The sequence below is a fragment of the Biomphalaria glabrata genome, chromosome 6 (assembly GCF_947242115.1).
Source record: "Biomphalaria glabrata chromosome 6, xgBioGlab47.1, whole genome shotgun sequence".
Taxonomy (NCBI): Eukaryota; Metazoa; Mollusca; class Gastropoda; family Planorbidae; genus Biomphalaria; species Biomphalaria glabrata.
Genome location: NC_074716.1, coordinates 22323907 through 22345113, shown reverse-complemented (window position 1 = coordinate 22345113; position 21207 = coordinate 22323907). Strand labels below are relative to the sequence as shown.

The 21207-nt window shown below is 37.9% G+C and overlaps 1 protein-coding gene across 2 annotated transcripts in view; it reads left to right on the top strand.

Annotated features, from left to right (window-relative positions):
• LOC106060041 (snake venom 5'-nucleotidase-like) overlaps window positions 1–21207 on the top strand; it is a 65372-nt gene that overhangs the window by 23520 nt on the left and 20645 nt on the right. The window contains exons 2-9 of one of the 2 annotated variants that reach the window (XM_056033668.1): window positions 3820–4027; window positions 5402–5581; window positions 8542–8617; window positions 9467–9604; window positions 11505–11718; window positions 14396–14581; window positions 18163–18363; window positions 20412–20543. In XM_056033668.1, the coding sequence (XP_055889643.1) occupies window positions 5472–5581; window positions 8542–8617; window positions 9467–9604; window positions 11505–11718; window positions 14396–14581; window positions 18163–18363; window positions 20412–20543 (1057 nt within the window). In that variant the 5' untranslated portion in view covers window positions 3820–4027; window positions 5402–5471. Of the gene's footprint in view, window positions 1–3676; window positions 4028–5401; window positions 5582–8541; window positions 8618–9466; window positions 9605–11504; window positions 11719–14395; window positions 14582–18162; window positions 18364–20411; window positions 20544–21207 lie in introns of both variants that reach the window. The other variant, XM_056033667.1, reaches the window with a different exon arrangement.

Sequence of the window (21207 nt, the reverse complement as noted above, 5' to 3'; positions counted from 1 at the left end):
GCGACCTGCATATTTTCCTACATCTGATACAGATAAAGCCGTTGTCTGGCGGGGGTCTAGTTGGCAAAGGATGGCCTCGGAAACAGATAGTTGGAAAGCTCTCGCGAAGGCCGCGTGTCACACATTTGAGGCCCAAAGAAAAGTCATTATAGAAAATAGGTGCAGAATATGATTTGGCAGGTACAGTTAAATCATCTGAAAGGTGTACTGAAATTATCTGTCAGGTGCACTAAAACTGTCTGAAAGATGCACTGAATGGATCTGGTAGGTGAACTGAAAATATCTGATGGTCACTGAAACTGTTTGTTAGGTGCACTGAAACTATCTGTTAGGTGCACTTTGAGGATTCTAGCTCTCAAAGTGGAGCCTCGGTGGAAGCATCATGTATTGAAACCTAGGTAGGCCAAGGACGGGTATGGAACACAGCTTCCTTCGGGTTAACATGGATGAACTTTTTTTATATCCATGGGGTTAGGATGGAACAGAAGCCTTGACATCCCTGTCCCAGGCCTTCATCAGAGACTCGAGACTGGATTGGCGGTCCCTGCACGGTTTTGTGGCAGTTGCAGAATAGGAATATGAAGAAATTCCTCGTAGGACCGAGGACTCTAGGACCGAGGACTCTGCGCTACGTATGAGGCAAGACACAATCTTAGACAGGACTTGATGTGAAAGCTCCCGGTTCACGCCTGGCTGTTGGATAAATTCTTCCCAACAGTCACCGAAAACTAAAAGTCGAAACTTGCCCTTGTGGAGCATCACCACAGAATTCTGATCATGTCCTTCAAAGCTGCATGCTTTATCAAGAGATCCGAACAAGACACTGGCCCCAAAACTCTCCTATAGAAGAAAAAACACTTCGCGTTAAATCTCAAACATAGGATTACTAACCTGAACCCTCCAACATCTCAAATATAGGATCTGAACCCTCCAACAGGAAACATGAGAACGAAGAAAAAAGAAATTGACAATGCCGCCATCGACGCTGATTCCCTGCTAAACTTTTCGACTAGGTAGGTGCACTGTAACGATAAATTAGGTGCAATGCAATGATCTGATGCACTGTAACGATAGAGTAGGTGCAATGCAATGATCTGATACACTGTAACGATAGAGTAGATGCAATGCAATGATCTGATGCACTGTAACGATTGAGTAGGTGCAATGCAATGATCTGATGCACTGTAACGATAGAGTAGATGCAATGCAATGATCTGATGCACTGTAACGATAAAGTATGTGCAATGCAATGATCTGATGCACTGTAACGATAGAGTAGGTGCAATGCAATGATCTGATACACTGTAACGATAGAGTAGGTGCAATGCAATGATCTGATACACTGTAACGATAGAGTAGGTGCAATGCAATGACCTGATACACTGTAACGATAGAGTAGGTGCAATGCAATGATCTGATGCACTGTAACGATAAAGTAGGTGCAATGCAATGATCTGATGCACTGTAACGATAGAGTAGGTGCAATGCAATGATCTGATACACTGTAACGATAGAGTAGGTGCAATGCAATGATCTGATACACTGTAACGATAGAGTAGATGCAATGCAATGATCTGATACACTGTAACGATAGAGTAGGTGCAATGCAATGATCTGATGCACTGTAACGATAGAGTAGGTGCAATGCAATGATCTGATACACTGTAACGATAGAGTAGATGCAATGCAATGATCTGATACACTGTAACGATAGAGTAGGTGCAATGCAATGATCTGATGCACTGTAACGATAGAGTAGGTGCAATGCAATGATCTGATACACTGTAACGATAGAGTAGATGCAATGCAATGATCTGATACACTGTAACGATAGAGTAGGTGCAATGCAATGATCTGATACACTGTAACGATAGAGTAGGTGCAATGCAATGATCTGATACACTGTAACGATAGAGTAGGTGCAATGCAATGATCTGATGCACTGTAACGATAGAGTAGGTGCAATGCAATGATCTGATACACTGTAACGATAGAGTAGGTGCAATGCAATGATCTGATACACTGTAACGATAGAGTAGGTGCAATGCAATGATCTGATACACTGTAACGATAGAGTAGGTGCAATGCAATGATCTGATGCACTGTAACGATAGAGTAGGTGCAATGCAATGATCTGATACACTGTAACGATAAAGTAGGTGCAATGCAATGATCTGATGCACTGTAACGATAGAGTAGGTGCAATGCAATGATCTGATACACTGTAACGATAAAGTAGGTGCAATGCAATGATCTGATACACTGTAACGATAGAGTAGGTGCAATGCAATGATCTGATACACTGTAACGATAGAGTAGGTGCAATGCAATGATCTGATACACTGTAACGATAGAGTAGGTGCAATGCAATGATCTGATACACTGTAACGATAGAGTAGGTGCAATGCAATGATCTGATGCACTGTAACGATAGAGTAGGTGCAATGCAATGATCTGATACACTGTAACGATAAAGTAGGTGCAATGCAATGATCTGATACACTGTAACGATAGAGTAGGTGCAATGCAATGATCTGATACACTGTAACGATAAAGTAGGTGCAATGCAATGATCTGATACACTGTAACGATAGAGTAGGTGCAATGCAATGATCTGATACACTGTAACGATAGAGTAGATGCAATGCAATGATCTGATGCACTGTAACGATAAAGTAGGTGCAATGCAATGATCTGATGTGTGCAACGAAACCATCTGATAGGGTCACTGAAATTGATGGGTGCACCGAAACTATCTTAGAGGTGCAATTAAACGGTGTGATAGGTGCAATGAAACTATCTGATAGGTGCACTGAAACTATCTGATAGGTGCACTGAAACTATCTGATAGGTGCACTGAAGCTAGATGATAGGTTTGTAAAAATGTCTGTAAAATGTTTTGCATGTTTCGGATATTCCTTCCTTCAGAATTGAAGATAATCTACACCCTAGTCAAAGCCTCCCGCAAGACGACTGGGGATGGCAGAGGGCAGGGTATGAACCCGGAAACATCGAGATGACCGATCGACAGTCCAGCGCGCAATCCACACGACCATGCAGCCATTATTGTGCACTGAAACTATCTTGTAGGTGCACTGAACAATTTAATAGGTCACTAAAAAAATCGGATAGACCCATGTAATTCAGTCCATATCTAATCTAATCCCTGATAATCTAAAGACTTCGTGTTGTTTTTTTAAACTATAAATACGTTAAATTCAGAGACCATTCCTGTATCATCTTTCTGTGGAACAAAAAAAATTACGAAAGTGACGAATAGAGTAAATCCAGAAACGAAATGTATTGGGGATACATATACAATGTTAAGTGGTTCAATCTGGTTATAACAAGTGGTGGAGGGGAATACCACACCCGCCAGTGTACGAGCTTGATGCTCAGAGAGGAACAGTTGTGTGTGCGTGTGGTTACTGTTCAGACATTTACTATTCATTATAACTCCAGAATGTAGTACAAAAAAATAAAAAGCGTAGGAGACTATTTTAGTGGAATTTTTTTTCAAATCTAGTTTGGGTTTTTAAAGATAATAATCTGGGTTTAAATGGGTGGCTTGCGTTACAGTTTGTTTAGTTTCCTGTGTTTTATTTCACCTAAAACTGAAACCCCTCCAACTGATTTTTTTTTAAATGTCCTTTATCCCCATTTTTCTACATAAAAGACTTGGACTTGGTCTCAGAAAGTACAGGCTATGGAAGCTTGACTAACACGAGTGCTGTCCCTTAAACAACCTTACAGGGAAAGACAACCTGTGTCCGATTGACAGTCATCCCCCCTTATGCATCCTGTTATTTTTGCTACTAGATGACAGGTTCTTGTAGAAGGACAACACCTATTGCTACAGTGATACCAGGTAGACTTCAGTGTGGACTACTTGTTTACTTCGGCACCATAACCATATGGTTTGATTTACAGTCTTAGTCTTATTGATTCAGTGTGTACAAGTAAGGCTCGATGAAATGAATCCTGGTGCGAAGGGAAGTAACTAATCTCTGTGGACACACATTGTTAAGTAAGTTAATGAACCTAAATTGCATTTGTTTATTAAAGTGTATTTTCAATAGAAACAGCCAATGCACACTTCCAATGTTTTTAGTTTAACTCTGATGTAGTCTTTTTTTTCCCATTAATGTGTCAGTTTAGTTGCTATTGGTTTTATTCTGTCCGTTGATCTCAAAAGGTAAAAGTGCAATTAAAAATTCGGTATTCTAATAGAGTGTACATTGTCTTTTAATGAATTCTAATGTGATATAGATCTAGTCTTCCAATCTGTTTCGATGATGTGCTGTGAGATGTATTCTACTGTTTTCTAATGATGTACAATGTGCTGTTGTATCTTAATGATGTACAATGTGCTGTTGTTTTGTAATGATGTACAATGTGCTGTTGTATCTTAATGATGTACAATGTGATGTTGTTTTGTAATGATGTACAATGTGCTGTTGTATCCTAATGATGTATAATGTGCTGTTGTTTTGTAATGATGTATAATGTGCTGTTGTTTTGTAATGATGTATAATGTGATGTTGTTTTGTAATGATGTACAATGTGCTGTTGTTTTGTAATGATGTACAATGTGCTGTTGTTTTGTAATGATGTACAATGTGCTGTTGTTTTGTAATGATGTATAATGTGATGTTGCATTCTAATGATGTACAATGTGATATTGTATTCTAAAACGTACAATCTGCTGCTGTATATTTCGATTCTTTATTGAATAGTCCTAATCAGGCCAACACATTCTGAGCGTGAAGAGTTCAAGTTGGCCGCGAGTCAATTACTCGAAGTGCTAGTGTCCACCGAATCGTAGCTTAGAACAGATGTTCAAATTATACTCTCCACTATTCATGGGTCCCATTTATAGGCCTACTAGCTCAAGATTTCTCTGCACAAATAAACGATCTCTAAAAACATACGTTCGCAACTTGTCATTGAAGAGAGATACGCAGGAAATTTAGTGTTTGCATTTATTTTCCATTAATATTTAACTATATTAAAAAAAAACTGTTGCATTGAAAATGATTATGGTGTGTCTTAAATATTAATATAATAGACGTGATTGGAACTGACTTAAACAAATTGTATTCCAATGACACCTTGATTACATTGCTAGAGAAATTTGTTTTAAATGATGCTAAGCTAGTAATTTCAAATTGACACGATATCTCAACAGCCTTATCCTTCTTGGTGTTATTTCAACTTTAGAATAAGAAAGTTGGCCTATTATTATAGGCAGAATTAGCCCTTATAGAACACGGGAGATCTGGACTAATTTAGAATATATTTTATGTCTGAGCTATTGTACAAATTTGAGGCAAAATAAAAGTTGTATTACTTATGTGTATAATGCAAACTATTGATAAACACATCTTTAATGTTTTTCAAGAATCTTCTTTCAAGTCAATACTTTGAAATTACAATTGAACCTTTTCGACACTAGTACTGAAGCCTTGACCATGATACTTGCATTTGTGTTGTCTCTGACACTGTCAGCAGTAGCGTCAGAATTTCAACTCACCATCTTACACACAAACGATGTTCACGCCAGGATTGAACAAACTGACATGTAAGTACGTAAAGGTCAAGTTACTCTTCCACATTGTTTTTAGGACGGTTAACGATGGTGTCATGGGGGCCAGCACAACGACAATCACATTTAATTTTCTCAGCTAAAGTCAGTTACCCATTAAAGTTGGGTGGACTCAGGGGCTTTCACAAAATCTATATCTTCATAGGATTCAAAGTCTTGATGACATCGTAACCTAAGCTCTTACCTCTAAGCCACCACAACTCCACGTTGGAATCATGTAGTGTGTAGTCATTCTTATTTTCACCATCAGATATATGAAGAGCTAGGTACACTTTAGCTCACCACCAGGCTGATGTACATTATATTTTCATCCTCGTGTACAGGTGCCAACAGGTGGACTTAGGCCTAAGTGCCCTTTCAGCTCAATAGAAAGGTTCTTGAGTGCCAGTAAACAAACCTGTCAAGACAGAACAGTGTAATTGTTGGCTGAACCACTTGGTCTTCACGCCATGTAGAATGACATAGTATCAAATGACATCATCATTTCGTGTGACAGATTGGATGTTTGCATTGTGCACGGGAAGAGATCACATCCGGGTTGAATTGCTACTTAATTATGAGCGTGAATGTGTGATTGTGAGGGTCGGAACGTGCGCGAAGAACTTCTGCCCCTTAAGATACACGAACTGTGGCGCCATCTGTTGACTACATTAGTCATTAGCACAAAAAACGTGCTTTAACGCTGAAGAAGACGCGCTATATGTTACATATTGATATCAACCAAGACCAATTCATTGTCGCAACTCCCGAGATGAAAAAAAAAATGGCTTTGAATGATAGATCTACACCATATTAAGATTGAAATGAGTTTTGAAATATTGAGGAATGTACACCGCTAAACCAAAGTCGAGACTAAGAAAATGTTAGGACAGATCCAACTAGAGCAAAATAAAAGCTTCAGTACCTTAAGACCTTTATAACAGTGAATTCGTCTTAAAGTATAGTCTACATCAGTGGTTCCCAAACTTTTTTGTCTCGTAGACCCCTTGCCATGTTTTCTGGCTTTCGGTAGACCCCTTACTTAACTTGTATTGAATTTTCGCAAATACATCAAAACATTTTTAAAACAAATTTCTAACTGTAGTGAGTTAAAGATTGAAAAACTAATTTACAGCTACACATAGTTTATAGAGATCTATTTTTTAAATTGATAAAATTCAAATTTAAACTAATTAAAATAACAATTTATATTTATTACTGGAGTCACCAAACACAGAAGGAAAAGTAAATTCAAACTGCGCTGTCTTGCAGCTATACCCGAACATGGGAAAGGTATCGTGGGTCAACCCTGTTAAGAATAAGGAGCCAGCGACCTTTAGGCAGTTTGCATCACACAGCGCTACACCCTGTCAGAGCCTGCGACGTCGATGATCCGTAACAGTATATATGTCGTTTGGAAAGAATTACAAAAAAAAAAGCTTTTAATGTTTAACTTATGCCACAGATGTGACCTTGAACTGTATTGTTGATTAAAGAAATTCGTTTAATAATATCAGATGTAGATTTGTGTAAAACAGTTATTTAAAACTACAAAGGCGGGTAAAATCAATGTTTTACGAAGTTTTACCTATAGTGTTTTCCGTATTTTGCTATATGTAAAGAGATTTTGTAAGACGCTCACAAACTATTATCTTCTCTATATGATGTCGAAGAGAGATTGTGTGGGTCTATTCTGATCTTTGAGTGTTGAAACGTTTTGTTCAAATCTGTATCTATTTTGTCAGGGTGCAGCCAATGCCTCAAATGATCCTCCAGTATAATTGATTTCATATCAGTATAAAAAGGCACTTAGGCAACCGCTAGTATGACAAGGAAAGAATAAATACCAATTTTAAATAATCAACGCTGTACAGTCTATATACTTTTTGTTAAACTTTGAAGCTATTTAAATAAGTATTTAAATTAGATACAAACAATTTTTTGGTGGAATAGCATTAAATATTTAAAAGATTAACTCGGGTACAAATCATATATTAGTGTATGAAAGAATTACATTAATTTTATGTTAAAATTATTAAAGTCGACCTGTTTAAATGAAATCTTATTGTAGACCCCCGTGGACATCTCATAGACCCCCAATTTATGTTTTCCCTTTCGCAGACCCCTTGGAAGTCTTCGTAGACCCCTGGGGGTCTATATGGAAAACTTTGGGAATCACTGGTCTACATAGTGTATGTGTATAAAGTTAATATATATATTTTTTTTTAATTAAACAGCTCCTAATTGACTAAAGTGACCTTGTACAAAGGTCTACCGTCTTAAGATTAAAGATGTGTACAGTATTTGGACCAATTTGGGACCAACTTGTTTTGCTATATATGACTCAGACAAAGCCGTTATCCGCCGAGTCTTTGTACGTTCCATTTTCGCTGTTAGCGACCTTCTTCGAAAAGAGCTGTTTCTTTGGTAAGAGCTGTTTCTTTGGTAAGAGCTGTTTCTTTGGTAAGAGCTGTTTCTTCGGTAAGAGCTGTTTCTTCGGTAAGAGCTGTTTCTTCGGTAAGAGCTGTTTCTTCGGTAAGAGCTGTTTCTTTGGTAAGAGCTGTTTCTTTGGTAAGAGCTGTTTCTTTGGTAAGAGCTGTTTCTTTGGTAAGAGCTGTTTCTTTGGTAAGAGCTGTTTCTTTGGTAAGAGCTGTTTCTTTGGGTCTCCAATGTATGTCCTCGACCTTTGTAATAGTAGGCCTACTTAATCTGTTGCAGCCAGCTGTTTTCCCGCTATAAATCGACCTGGTAAACAAAAATATATGTGCGTACTCCTATAAATATTGCGTACACTTTAAATACAATAGGCCCTATATCATTGTCAGGGTACATAGATATTTGCAAGGGGTCTCTTAAGGCTATCTACCTTGTGGAATGTTATGTTTACAGTGGAGCCCCTGGTTTCTTTCTCTGTCGGTTATCTCCCAATGACACTATGTATCTTTCCTTATTTTTAGAAACAGTGCGCCCTGTACCACTGATGCGGCAGCTAATGGTAAATGCTTTGGCGGCGCTGCCAGGCTTCGAACAAAGGTAACTTTGTAAAAATAAATATCTTAACACCAAATCTGTACTTATAGAAATCTATGTGTTATGTTAAAAAGTTAAGTTTTAATATTTGAAAACTTTAGCAAATACTGTCACTAGCTCTACTAATTTTAAATAAATGAAATCAAATTTTTTAAACACATTTATGTAGGTCATTAGATCTTTATACTATAGTAGGGGGTACGATGTCAATCATTTCTTTACTTTTTGAAACTCAAAGCTGGGCACATATCTTTCTAGGAAGTCAAGTTCCACTTTCAAACAGGGGCGAACTGGGAGCTGACATAGGCCAGTGCATTTCTATACAACACAGTCCACAAATTGTATTGTTTGATAATGTATCGATAACTAAACGCATGCATAAAGTGAACACTATATCCTTATAAGAAATATAGGCCTTATGTTGATTTTTAATCATAAGAATATAGGTCCTAAAAGGATGGAGTCTGCCAGTAGCACTGTCTACGGATGTAGGCCTTCTTCCCTAGTGGTATTAGAGCATGGAATGGATTGCTTGAGCTAGCCAGGAAACCAGTGACTTGGCAGAATTTAAGTCATTGGTTAATATGCATGACTAAATGCATGACGCGTAGGACGTAATCATCTTCTTTTTTGAAGTAGCGTCTGTATTATATGAGATAAGATAAGAATATTATAAAATCTTTAACAATTTAATACGTTCTATATGAAGCCATTTAGGTTGCCCTACCGGCCCATTTGGATACCGGTCAACAGGGCATTTGCCCGAATGCCCATATAGCCAGTCAGCCCCTGATTTCAAACCTTGCGCACCTATGAAGAGCAAACTATTAACTAGCACTCCCACTATTTCAGGTCCAAGAACTACGTGCAAAGTTTCCAAATGTCCTTCTGTTGGACGCTGGGGATCAGTTCCAAGGGACCATCTGGTTTTACAAGTTTGGGGGATTAGCTGCAGCTAGCTTTATGAACCTTATTCAGTACGATGTCATGGTAAGTGAATTCAAATTTTAAGTGGAAATTTTATGTATCTTGAAAGCTGACTTGAAATTAACAGATATTCGATGCGTCAGATCAGACCAGACATTATTGACATGATCTGGGAGGACAGATGGCAATAGGGTTGGGTGCATGGGATACGAGTTCTTATTACAATTTCTAAACAAAATTTCATAGAAACTCATTTTCTAAATTTTGAAGATTAATTCTTGTGGTTAAACATTTGTTTCTATATTGCCACAAACAAAACAACACAAAACTTAAGACTACAACAGTGCTACTACAGGTAGAGAAACAACGAAAACCAATTATAACAAGATTCAGTGGACTATAAATGTGTTGTTGCCCCTTGACAGAACTACTTTTAGTACTTATATATATTTTTTAAAAATCGTTATTCTCAATAGTTTACAAGTGCACAGAAGTAGAACATGCCAAAAGTATAAAGAACAGAAATATGGAGAGACCAACCTGCTTGTCATTTTTTATGTAGTTTAATATATATATATATATATATATATATATATATATATATATATATATATATATTTGGACGATCTCCCGTGTTCCCAAACTGTAAAGTAAAGTTCCCTTTTAAGACCTTGCGATCTATAGGGCAGATGATGTTAAGGCCCTATGTTTCTTTGACCAACTGTCCACGAGCAGGGTGTCATGTGGCCAGCACAACGACCAACCGTCTTTACTTTCCCCAATTAAAGTCAGGTACCCATTAGAGTTGGGTGGACTCAAGGGCGCCCTAAAAATCCCGAAATTCAAAATCCCAGTCTTCACCGAGATTCGAACCCAGGACCCCAGGTTCGTAAGCCGAGCGCTTAACCATTCACTCACCTCAACCCCCCCCCACACACACACACACTTTGGGAGTAACTGTTTATTTCTCAGTAGCTCTGCAAGAAAAGCATTTGATATGGTGCAGTTTTTAGTAGCGGTCCAACAGTAGGACACGAAATCTGTAAGCCCACTCTAGACTGACCATGTAAGCCCACTCTTGACTGACCATGTAAGCCCACTCTTGACTGACTCTGCAAGCCCACTCTTGACTGACTCTGCAAGCCCACTCTTGACTGACTCTGCAAGCCCACTCTAGACTGACTCTGCAAGCCCACTCTAGACTGACTCTGCAAGCCCACTCTTGACTGACTCTGCAAGCCCACTCTTGACTGACTCTGTAAGCCCACTCTTGACTGACTCTGCAAGCCCACTCTTGACTGACTCTGCAAGCCCACTCTAGACTGACTCTGCAAGCCCACTCTAGACTGACTCTGCAAGCCCACTCTAGACTGACTCTGCAAGCCCACTCTTGACTGACTCTGCAAGCCCACTCTTGACTGACTCTGCAAGCCCACTCTTGACTGACTCTGCAAGCCCACTCTTGACTGACTCTGCAAGCCCACTCTTGACTGACTCTGCAAGCCCAATCTTGACTGACTCTGCAAGCCCACTCTAGACTGACTCTGCAAGCCCACTCTAGACTGACTCTGCAAGCCCACTCTTGACTGACTCTGCAAGCCCACTCTTGACTGACTCTGTAAGCCCACTCTTGACTGACTCTGCAAGCCCACTCTTGACTGACTCTGCAAGCCCACTCTAGACTGACTCTGCAAGCCCACTCTTGACTGACTCTGCAAGCCCACTCTTGACTGACTCTGCAAGCCCACTCTTGACTGACTCTGCAAGCCCACTCTTGACTGACTCTGCAAGCCCACTCTTGACTGACTCTGCAAGCCCACTCTAGACTGACTCTGCAAGCCCACTTTAGACTGAAAATACTATCCACCGTTGTTTAGGGGGGGGGGGTCTGTATTTAAAGCATAAAATTAAAAAAAAAAAACATGAATAAAAAAACAATGTGACTTTTTTTTTTCTTCCAAAGGCAATAGGGAACCATGAGTTTGACACCGGAGTTGCTGGCCTTCTACCGTTTGTCCGAAACGTCTCGTTCCCTCTGATCTCCAGTAACATGAACTTAAACAATACACCGCCATTGCAAGGTCTCATCAAGCCTTCAACTGTGCTCACCATTGGTGGTCAGAGAATAGGCGTGGTAGGGTACACCACAACAGATACTTCTTTCATCTCTCAACCTGGTCAGTTGTTTTGTTTTGTTTTTAGAGTTGTTCTTTTTCTGTCGTGATTTCTAATTTTTGATGCCCATGAAAAAAAACTTTTTTTTTCTGACCAGCTTAACCCTTAAATTAGAAGAGTTAAATTTTACTTTTGCTGTCTCATTGTTCGTTTCCAAACAAAGGATGTTCCTACATATCTACACACGAACATAGAGCAAATCTAACAACAATTTTTAGCAAAAGAAGAAAATATTTCTAGAACTACTAATAGGGTTTGTTGCTGAACATAAAAATTATATATGTGTCAGACGCGAATAGCCCAATTTTCAGTAAAAGAAATTACAAAAGTCATTTCTCTATAGAAGAAGTTACGAAGGCTATATAAAATACAACCACAGACCTATATATATTACAATAAATATAGGTTTTTGATTGCTAGTTATGATTTATTTAGGTAGGTGCTGTTTTACTATTACATACCAAGTATTAGAGTTTAGAAAAACCCAGGTTTGTTTCTTGTGCAACGCTATTAGCTAACACCTCATATTATCTCTCCATTAGTATATTTAGATAATTCTAGTCTAGATCTATATATAAAATCGAATAGATCTATTATTAGTATAGATTCTATCTTGAGACTAGATTGCCGAGTCTAGCATATGCTATGTCTATAGTCAGTTTTTATTAGAAAAAAATCTAGATATTAATAAAGACTAAAGTTTTTTAATTATTAGATATAGACATAAGACATAGATCTAATAATACTGTAATACGTTTATTATACTCTATACTTCAATCTACTAAACTAGAGATCTATCTATAGATCTATCTATAATCTAGTCAATCTAGATCTATACAATATTCATTATAATACTTCTACTTATAATGACTTATTTAATAAGTTAGTACTTAGACTTAGATCTATTATAGTTTATTAATAGATTTACTTTTCAATGCCTAGACCTAATAATAAAATTGCGAATGATGTCTATAATGACTGATTATTATTTTATTTTTTTATAATAATAGGCCTACTAAATCTAGGTCTAGATTCTACTTAAATCTAGTCTAAAATAATGACTGTCTAAGACTCTAGATGATTGAGAAGTTCACATAGAGGTGTTTTTAATAATAGGCATGTCGGCTGAAAGTATATAAAGTGCTTTTTTTGTGTAAAAATAAAAAAGAGGCTCCGGTACTCAGTGATAGATTGCCTAACTTTCAACTAATAATAAATTAACAATTAACGTTGAATTACAAGAAAAGTAATCATTTTTCCCGACATTGAAAAAAGGTGCCGGTACACGTCACAAAAATATATGTATATCTCAATCTTCTTTCATTTAATTGTATTTTGCGGGGTTATTGCTACTTAATACATTGATACCGGATCGATTTAAATAGGGCCTATGTATTCAACAGGATTTCGAGCATTGGATAAATTTATTTTTTAAGTACAAAGTTTTATGGAAGAGGCAATATATTAGTTGTTTGAAGTTTGTAACTTCTTAAATTCAGGCTAAAAATATAGAAGCCTACATGTTTACACTTATTTCCAAACAATTAGAAGAGATGGACTGACTCATAGTGTAGCTTGTGTACATCTGCAAAAACACAAACTCAGTTAGACTTTCAAAACTATTAAAAGAAAAACTTAGTGATTATTTTTACTGTATAATTCTATTATTATTCCTTTTTAGAATTAGGATATAAACAAAAATTTGCCATATGACTTTATCTAACAGAAAAAAAATTAAACTTACATCTATTTATGCGGTTATTTATAGTTACCTAGTAATATAAAATATATTGAACTAACACGTACATTCATCATAATGCAGCCATGCGATTTTTCGTTTATAAACAAAGCATTATTTAGGACCAATATTTTACAAAGGCTGCTTGGAGAAATCATGTATACCCATTAGGAGAAAAATGCCCCCTTTACTCAAGAAAAATTTAAGAAACTAGAACAGACACAAAATAAACAGTGACATTCTTAACAAAATAATATTCAATACTGATTAGAGTAACACCTTTTTAAGTAATCATTTAAAGTTTAAAATCACTACAATTTTTTTCAACAATTATTTTGTGTATGAAATTGTGTATCGGAAAATGCCGGGTACATGAAATAAGCTAGTCCTAAAAAAAACAACACAGATCTTGGGTAAAATACTCATCAAATAAAGTACTGTAAATGTGTAGTTTCACGCGCTAGTTTCAGGTCTTTTCTTTTTATAGCCTCTATCGGGTTATATCCCAACTACCCGTATTTTTGTGCAGAATTTTTTTCTCTATCAGGTACACTTAAAATTATAGCATAATAATGTCAGTTTAATTTAAAAAGAAAACTGAAAAATACAAAGATATATAGGGAAAAAAGCGACTTCCGGCCCAGTACTTTTTAATCAAAGAAACGAAACGGACTAGTCCAACAAACCCTATTGTTGTTTTAATGCTGTATTATATAAGATAAGATAAGATAAACTATTGCTATGTATTTAACCATTTCCATGCGCCATACTATAAAACTAATGTTATGCAATTTCCGTGTAATATACTATAAAACTTATGTTATGTATTTAGCAATATCAATGTGGTCCTTTACAAAACTAATGTATTTAATTCGCAAGCTGGTCCTCTACAAAACTAATGTTATGTATTTAAGTCCAATGTTATATTTTCCCCTCTCAAGAAACGGTTACATTCACTGAAGAACTCAAAGCTGTGCAGACGGAAGTCGACAAATTGACAGCGTTAGGGATTAACAAGATCATCGCCCTGGGGCATTCAGGCTTTGTCATGGATTTGGAGCTCGCCAAACGACTTCAAGACGTGGACATTGTTGTTGGTGGTCATACCAATACATTTTTATACAATGGTCAGTTGCTTTAAAGAAAATATTATAGTCTCAATATTTCTGTTTACGTCTTGCAGTAAAATACAGACGTTACTTCGGAAAAAGAACCTGATTATGTCTTAAGCGTGTTCCTAGGTAAATTTAGTCATGCATGTTAACCAATGAACTAAATTCTGCCAAAATTATGGCTTTCCTGGATAACTCAGGCAACCCATTCCATGCTCTAATACCACTAGGGAAGAAGGAGCGTTTTTACAAATTTGTTCTAGCACATGGATCGAGGAATGTGCCTTTATCTTTGTGTCTTTTTCAGTATTTTATTAGGTTTTGTTTTTGTATTTGAAGATTATGGTTCAGTGTTTTATTAGGTTTTGTTTTTGTATTTGAAGATTATGGTTCAGTGTTTTATTAGGTTTTGTTTTTGTATTTGAAGATTATGGTTCAGTGTTTTATTAGGTTTTGTTTTTGTATTTGAAGATTATGGTTCAGTGTTTTATAGGGTTAGGCACCATCATGAGGACAGGCAGAGGCACATACCCCACAGACTAGGCAGTTATTTCAGTTTCTAATAGCCACATACCCCACAGACTAGGCAGTTATTTCAGTTTCTAATAGCCACATACCCCACAGACTAGGCAGTTATTTCAGTTTCTAATAGCCACATACCCCACATACTAGGCAGTTATTTCAGTTTCTAATAGCCACATACCCCACAGACTAGGCAGTTATTTCAGTTTCTAATAGCCGCATACCCCACAGACTAGGCAGTTATTTCAGTTTCTAATAGCCACATACCCCACAGACTAGGCAGTTATTTCAGTTTCTAATAGCCACATACCCCACAGACTAGGCAGTTATTTCAGTTTCTAATAGCCACATACCCCACAGACTAGGCAGTTATTTCAGTTTCTATTAGCCGCATACCCCACAGACTAGGCAGTTATTTCAGTTTCTATTAGCCACATACCCCACAGACTAGCCAGTTATTTCAGTTTCTAATAGCCGCGTACCCCACAGACTAGGTAGTTATTTCAGTTTCTAATAGCCACATACCCCACAGACTAGGCAGTTATTTCAGTTTCTAATAGCCACATACCCCACAGACTAGGCAGTTATTTCAGTTTCTAATAGCCACATACCCCACAGACTAGGCAGTTATTTCAGTTTCTAATAGCCACATACCCCACAGACTAGGCAGTTATTTCAGTTTCTAATAGCCACATACCCCACAGACTAGGCAGTTATTTCAGTTTCTAATAGCCACATACCCCACAGACTAGGCAGTTATTTCAGTTTCTAATAGCCACATACCCCACAGACTAGGCAGTTATTTCAGTTTCTAATAGCCGAGTACCTACAGACTAAGCAGTTATTTCAGCTTCTAATAGCCGCGTACCCCACAGACTAGGCAGTTATTTCAGTTTCTAATAGCCGCGTACCCCACAGACTAGGCAGTTCTTTCAGTTTCTAATAGCCACATACCCCACAGACTAGGCAGTTACTTCAGTTTCTAATAGCCACATACCCCACAGACTAGGCAGTTATTTCAGTTTCTAATAGCCGAGTACCCCACAGACTAAGCAGTTATTTCAGCTTCTAATAGCCGCGTACCCCACAGACTAGGCAGTTATTTCAGTTTCTAATAGCCACATACCCCACAGACTAGGCAGTTACTTCAGTTTCTAATAGCCACATACCCCACAGACTAGGCAGTTATTTCAGTTTCTAATAGCCACATACCCCACAGACTAGGCAGTTATTTCAGTTTCTATTAGCCGCATACCCCACAGACTAGGCAGTTATTTCAGTTTCTATTAGCCACGTACCCCACAGACTAGCCAGTTATTTCAGTTTCTAATAGCCGCGTACCCCACAGACTAGGCAGTTATTTCAGTTTCTAATAGCCACATACCCCACAGACTAGGCAGTTATTTCAGTTTCTAATAGCCACATACCCCACAGACTAGGCAGTTATTTCAGTTTCTAATAGCCACATACCCCACAGACTAGGCAGTTATTTCAGTTTCTAATAGCCACATACCCCACAGACTAGGCAGTTATTTCAGTTTCTAATAGCCACATACCTCACAGACTAGGCAGTTATTTCAGTTTCTAATAGCCACATACCCCACAGACTAGGCAGTTATTTCAGTTTCTAATAGCCACATACCCCACAGACTAGGCAGTTATTTCAGTTTCTAATAGCCACATACCCCACAGACTAGGCAGTTATTTCAGTTTCTAATAGCCGAGTACCCCACAGACTAGGCAGTTATTTCAGTTTCTAATAGCCGCGTACCCCACAGACTAGGCAGTTATTTCAGTTTCTAATAGCCACATACCCCACAGACTAGGCAGTTACTTCAGTTTCTAATAGCCACATACCCCACAGACTAGGCAGTTATTTCAGTTTCTAATAGCCGAGTACCCCACAGACTAAGCAGTTATTTCAGCTTCTAATAGCCGCGTACCCCACAGACTAGGCAGTTATTTCAGTTTCTAATAGCCACATACCCCACAGACTAGGCAGTTACTTCAGTTTCTAATAGCCACATACCCCACAGACTAGGCAGTTATTTCAGTTTCTAATAGCCGAGTACCCCACAGACTAGGCAGTTATTTCAGTTTCTAATAGCCACATACCCCACAGACTAGGCAGTTATTTCAGTTTCTAATAGCCACATACCCCACAGACTAGGCAGTTATTTCAGTTTCTAATAGCCACATACCCCACAGACTAGGCAGTTATTTCAGTTTCTAATAGCCACATACCCCACAGACTAGGCAGTTATTTCAGTTTCTAATAGCCGCGTACCCCACAGACTAGGCAGTTATTTCAGTTTCTAATAGCCGCGTACCCCACAGACTAGGCAGTTATTTCAGTTTCTAATAGCCGAGTACCCCACAGACTAGGCAGTTATTTCAGTTTCTAATAGCCACATACCCCACAGACTAGGCAGTTATTTCAGTTTCTAATAGCCGCGTACCCCACAGACTAGCCAGTTATTTCAGTTTCTAATAGCCACATACCCCACAGACTAGGCAGTTATTTCAGTTTCTAATAGCCGCGTACCCCACAGACTAAGATGAGCTGCTGACCGGGAAAACGAAGGGATTTGGTTACGCGAGCTGCCCTAGCATTTTTAGCAACCCTAGGATGAAAGTCAAGGGAAAGATGAATGTTTTTTTTTTATAATACGTACAAAAGCACTTTAAAACAAATAATGTGTTTTTTGTTAAGTTATAATTTTTCCATCGTTACTCAATTATCTTCATCCGAAAGTGAGAAATTATTTGTAAAAGTTATTTAAATATTTCCTTTCCGGCATCGAAGTTTACTGGTTAAATAGTCTAGCTTCGAGTGTATTCAAAAGCCTAATAACCATCTAATACAACTAAAATTGTATCATAAATAGCAAAGAAATTAAACTACTGCGTGCCGGAACCACACCACATGTATCATTTATTATGCTTTATGTTGATAAGAGTCGTATTCTTCACTATTAACGTCCGTGTGTGTTGATATTTAAGTGATCGTCTAGATTTTCATTTTCTTTACTTTAAAAAATGATTGGATAAAAGAAATGAAGTTATTTCCTCAGGTACTGCGCCGTCTAATGAAAAGCCAGAAGGCGTATACCCTACTGTACTAGACAGCCAAGACAAAAGTCACAAAGTGTTGGTCATTCAAGACTACGCCTATGGGAAATATTTAGGCGAGCTTCACGTGACCTTTGATGACCAAGGCAAAGTGGCGTCCTGGAGTGGAAACCCTGTGTTGCTGGACAACTCAGTGCCACAAGGTTTGAATTGGGAAACAACGATGGGCATTGTCTAGGTTGGTGGGCACTGTCTAGGTTGATGGGCATTGTCTAGGTTTTTCTGACGGGACAGAGATCCTATTGAATTCTGCCGTCGTTGATGTTAATATGAATGTAGCCAGTGTTCATTACTTCTATTGAAAACCAATACGTTGACTCTATTGTAAGGTAGGCTGTAGAGTACTAGAAGAGGTTGATATGAAACTACCCAGTTGTCATTGACAGGAGGACTCTATTGTTAAGGTAGGCTGTAGAGTACTAGAAGAGGTTGATATGAAACTACCCAGTTGTCATTGACAGGAGGACTCTATTGTAAGGTAGGCTGTAGAGTACTAGAAGAGGTTGATATGAAACTACCCAGTTGTCATTGACAGGAGGACTCTATTGTAAGGTAGGCTGTAGAGTACTAGAAGAGGTTGATATGAAACTACCCAGTTGTCATTGACTGGAGGACTCTATTGTAAGGTAGGCTGTAGAGTACAAGAAGAGGTTGATATGAAACTACCCAGTTGTCATTGACAGGAGGACTCTATTGTAAGGTAGGCTGTAGAGTACAAGAAGAGGTTGATATGAAACTACCCAGTTGTCATTGACAGGAGGACTCTATTGTAAGGTAGGCTGTAGAGTACTAGAAGACCTTCAACTTGTTCCACTTCAATTCTAATGAAAAACTAATAAAACATTTCCAATGTGGACTTTCCTTCTGTCGTGTGGCCTAGCACATTCAGTAATGCTAAACAAGTGCCAGTGATGCAAAAAAATACATGATAGTGTAGCATAACTCATGATAGTGTAGCCTAGAACCTGACAGTGTAGCATAACATATGATAATGTAGCCTAGCACGAAAAAGTGTGGCACAACACATGATAGTGCATTTTAACAAATGAAAGTGCATTATAACATATGAAAGTGTAGCAAAACACAGGATAGTGTGCCCTAACACATGATTGTGCAGCTCCGAAGAGCATGCTATAAACACTGTCAGGAAATAGTTCAACATTTACAGACTCCCAATCTACTCTGCAAGCACTTAACAGCAGCACCTCAAACAGCCCAAGAGAGTTGACAACACTCATTGTGATAATCCACCAGATGATATCAAAATTAAATATCAATATTACACTACAGTGGATCCCTGGACACATTGGCATCATGGGAAATGAAAAGGCAGATAAGCTATCAAAGGCAGGTTCATCTATGGAACAACCAGATAGACCTGTTAACTACCTCACCCTAAGGTCAATGTTAGTCAACAATCACAAAGAGGAGTGGCTCAACCAATGGGCATCAGGAAACACAGGCAGAGCTATGTACAGAGAAATGAATACGCCTAACAAACTGGACAGTATTAACTTCCTCCCCCGCAAAGAACAATCTACAATCTTCCAACTAAGAACAGGACACACACCACTATTAAATTACCACCTGAACAAAATAAACTCCACACAACTACCCCTTTGCAGACATTGCGCCCACCCCTTTGAAACCGTAAACCATATCCTCTTTGAATGCCCCTCCCTAATCCACCTTAGGCAGACCCTACTTCCACTACAGCCCAACATAACCAACACCCTTTACGGCAGTGCTGAACAGCTGAAGAAAACAGCACACTTTTTTTCCTTGGCACAGTCTGCAAAAGAGCTCACAGCTCAGCAGCAATAAAGCTGGCCAGAAGAAGAAGAAGAATACACACTGTCAGGAAATAGTTCAACATTTTGAATGTAGATATTTGTATGTAATCAGAATGAAATGAATGAGTGTTTGAATTCAGAATGAAATGAGTGCGTGTTTGTACTTGGAATGTAGATATCGTATGTATTCAGAATGCAATGGATGATTTTTTTTAGAGTGTAAATATTGCATGTACTCAGAATGAAATGAATTTGTATTTGTTTTTAGAATGTAGATATTGCATATATTCAGAATGAAATGAATGCGCGTTTGTATATAGAAGGTAGATGGCGTATGTATTCAGAATTAAATGAATGCCATTACCGACACCAAATGTTTATTCCTGAATGTTTCACAGACAATGAAACACTTGACGTCATCAAATCTTACCTTCCTGAGATCGAACTATTAAAGAACACAACCATAGGTCGAACTAACGTTGATCTAATGGCAGATAGACTTCAATGTAGAACGACAGAGTGTAACTTGGGTCAGTTGTGTTTCTGTGTTACTAGTCTTGTATGTTTTGGTATTGGTATTTGCCTTCATTATTACAAAACAAGAGTACATCGTCTAATTTATACCATCTATGGCCTGTACACAACAAATGAATTATTTGAATTTCAAACCACACAATGTTTTGCATTGTCAGTGGACTGACATTATGTGTTTGTGTATGAAGGTATTCATACTCAATGACGCCATTGTGTTTTAACTATCGGTTTAGAGAGTAAAATTATAATATAGAATACGAATGGTCTCATTGGCCAGTCTATGTGCCGTAGAGATTTGACTTTACAGTGCTAAAAATGCTTTTTGAAATACTTATTATTCTGTGTCTTCTACACCGGGTACAGTAAAGACTTCATTTATGAAAATGCCCATGAATAGACAGGTTCTAGAGAAAATACAAAAATGTATTATTTGTGAAACAACCGCTTGCTACAAAAAAATATAGTCAGAAAAGTAAAGCTTTGTTGTTATTTTTCTAGCCTTACAAAATTAGCTTTTTATCTCTTCTTTGTAATCCACTAAATAATTGAAACAATTGTACAGTACAACAACTATGACCATTTCATGTTCTTGTAATGTTTCTACAGTATATTGTTTTCATACCAGAACCCATTGAATTCGTTGCTGTAACCATCTAGTTA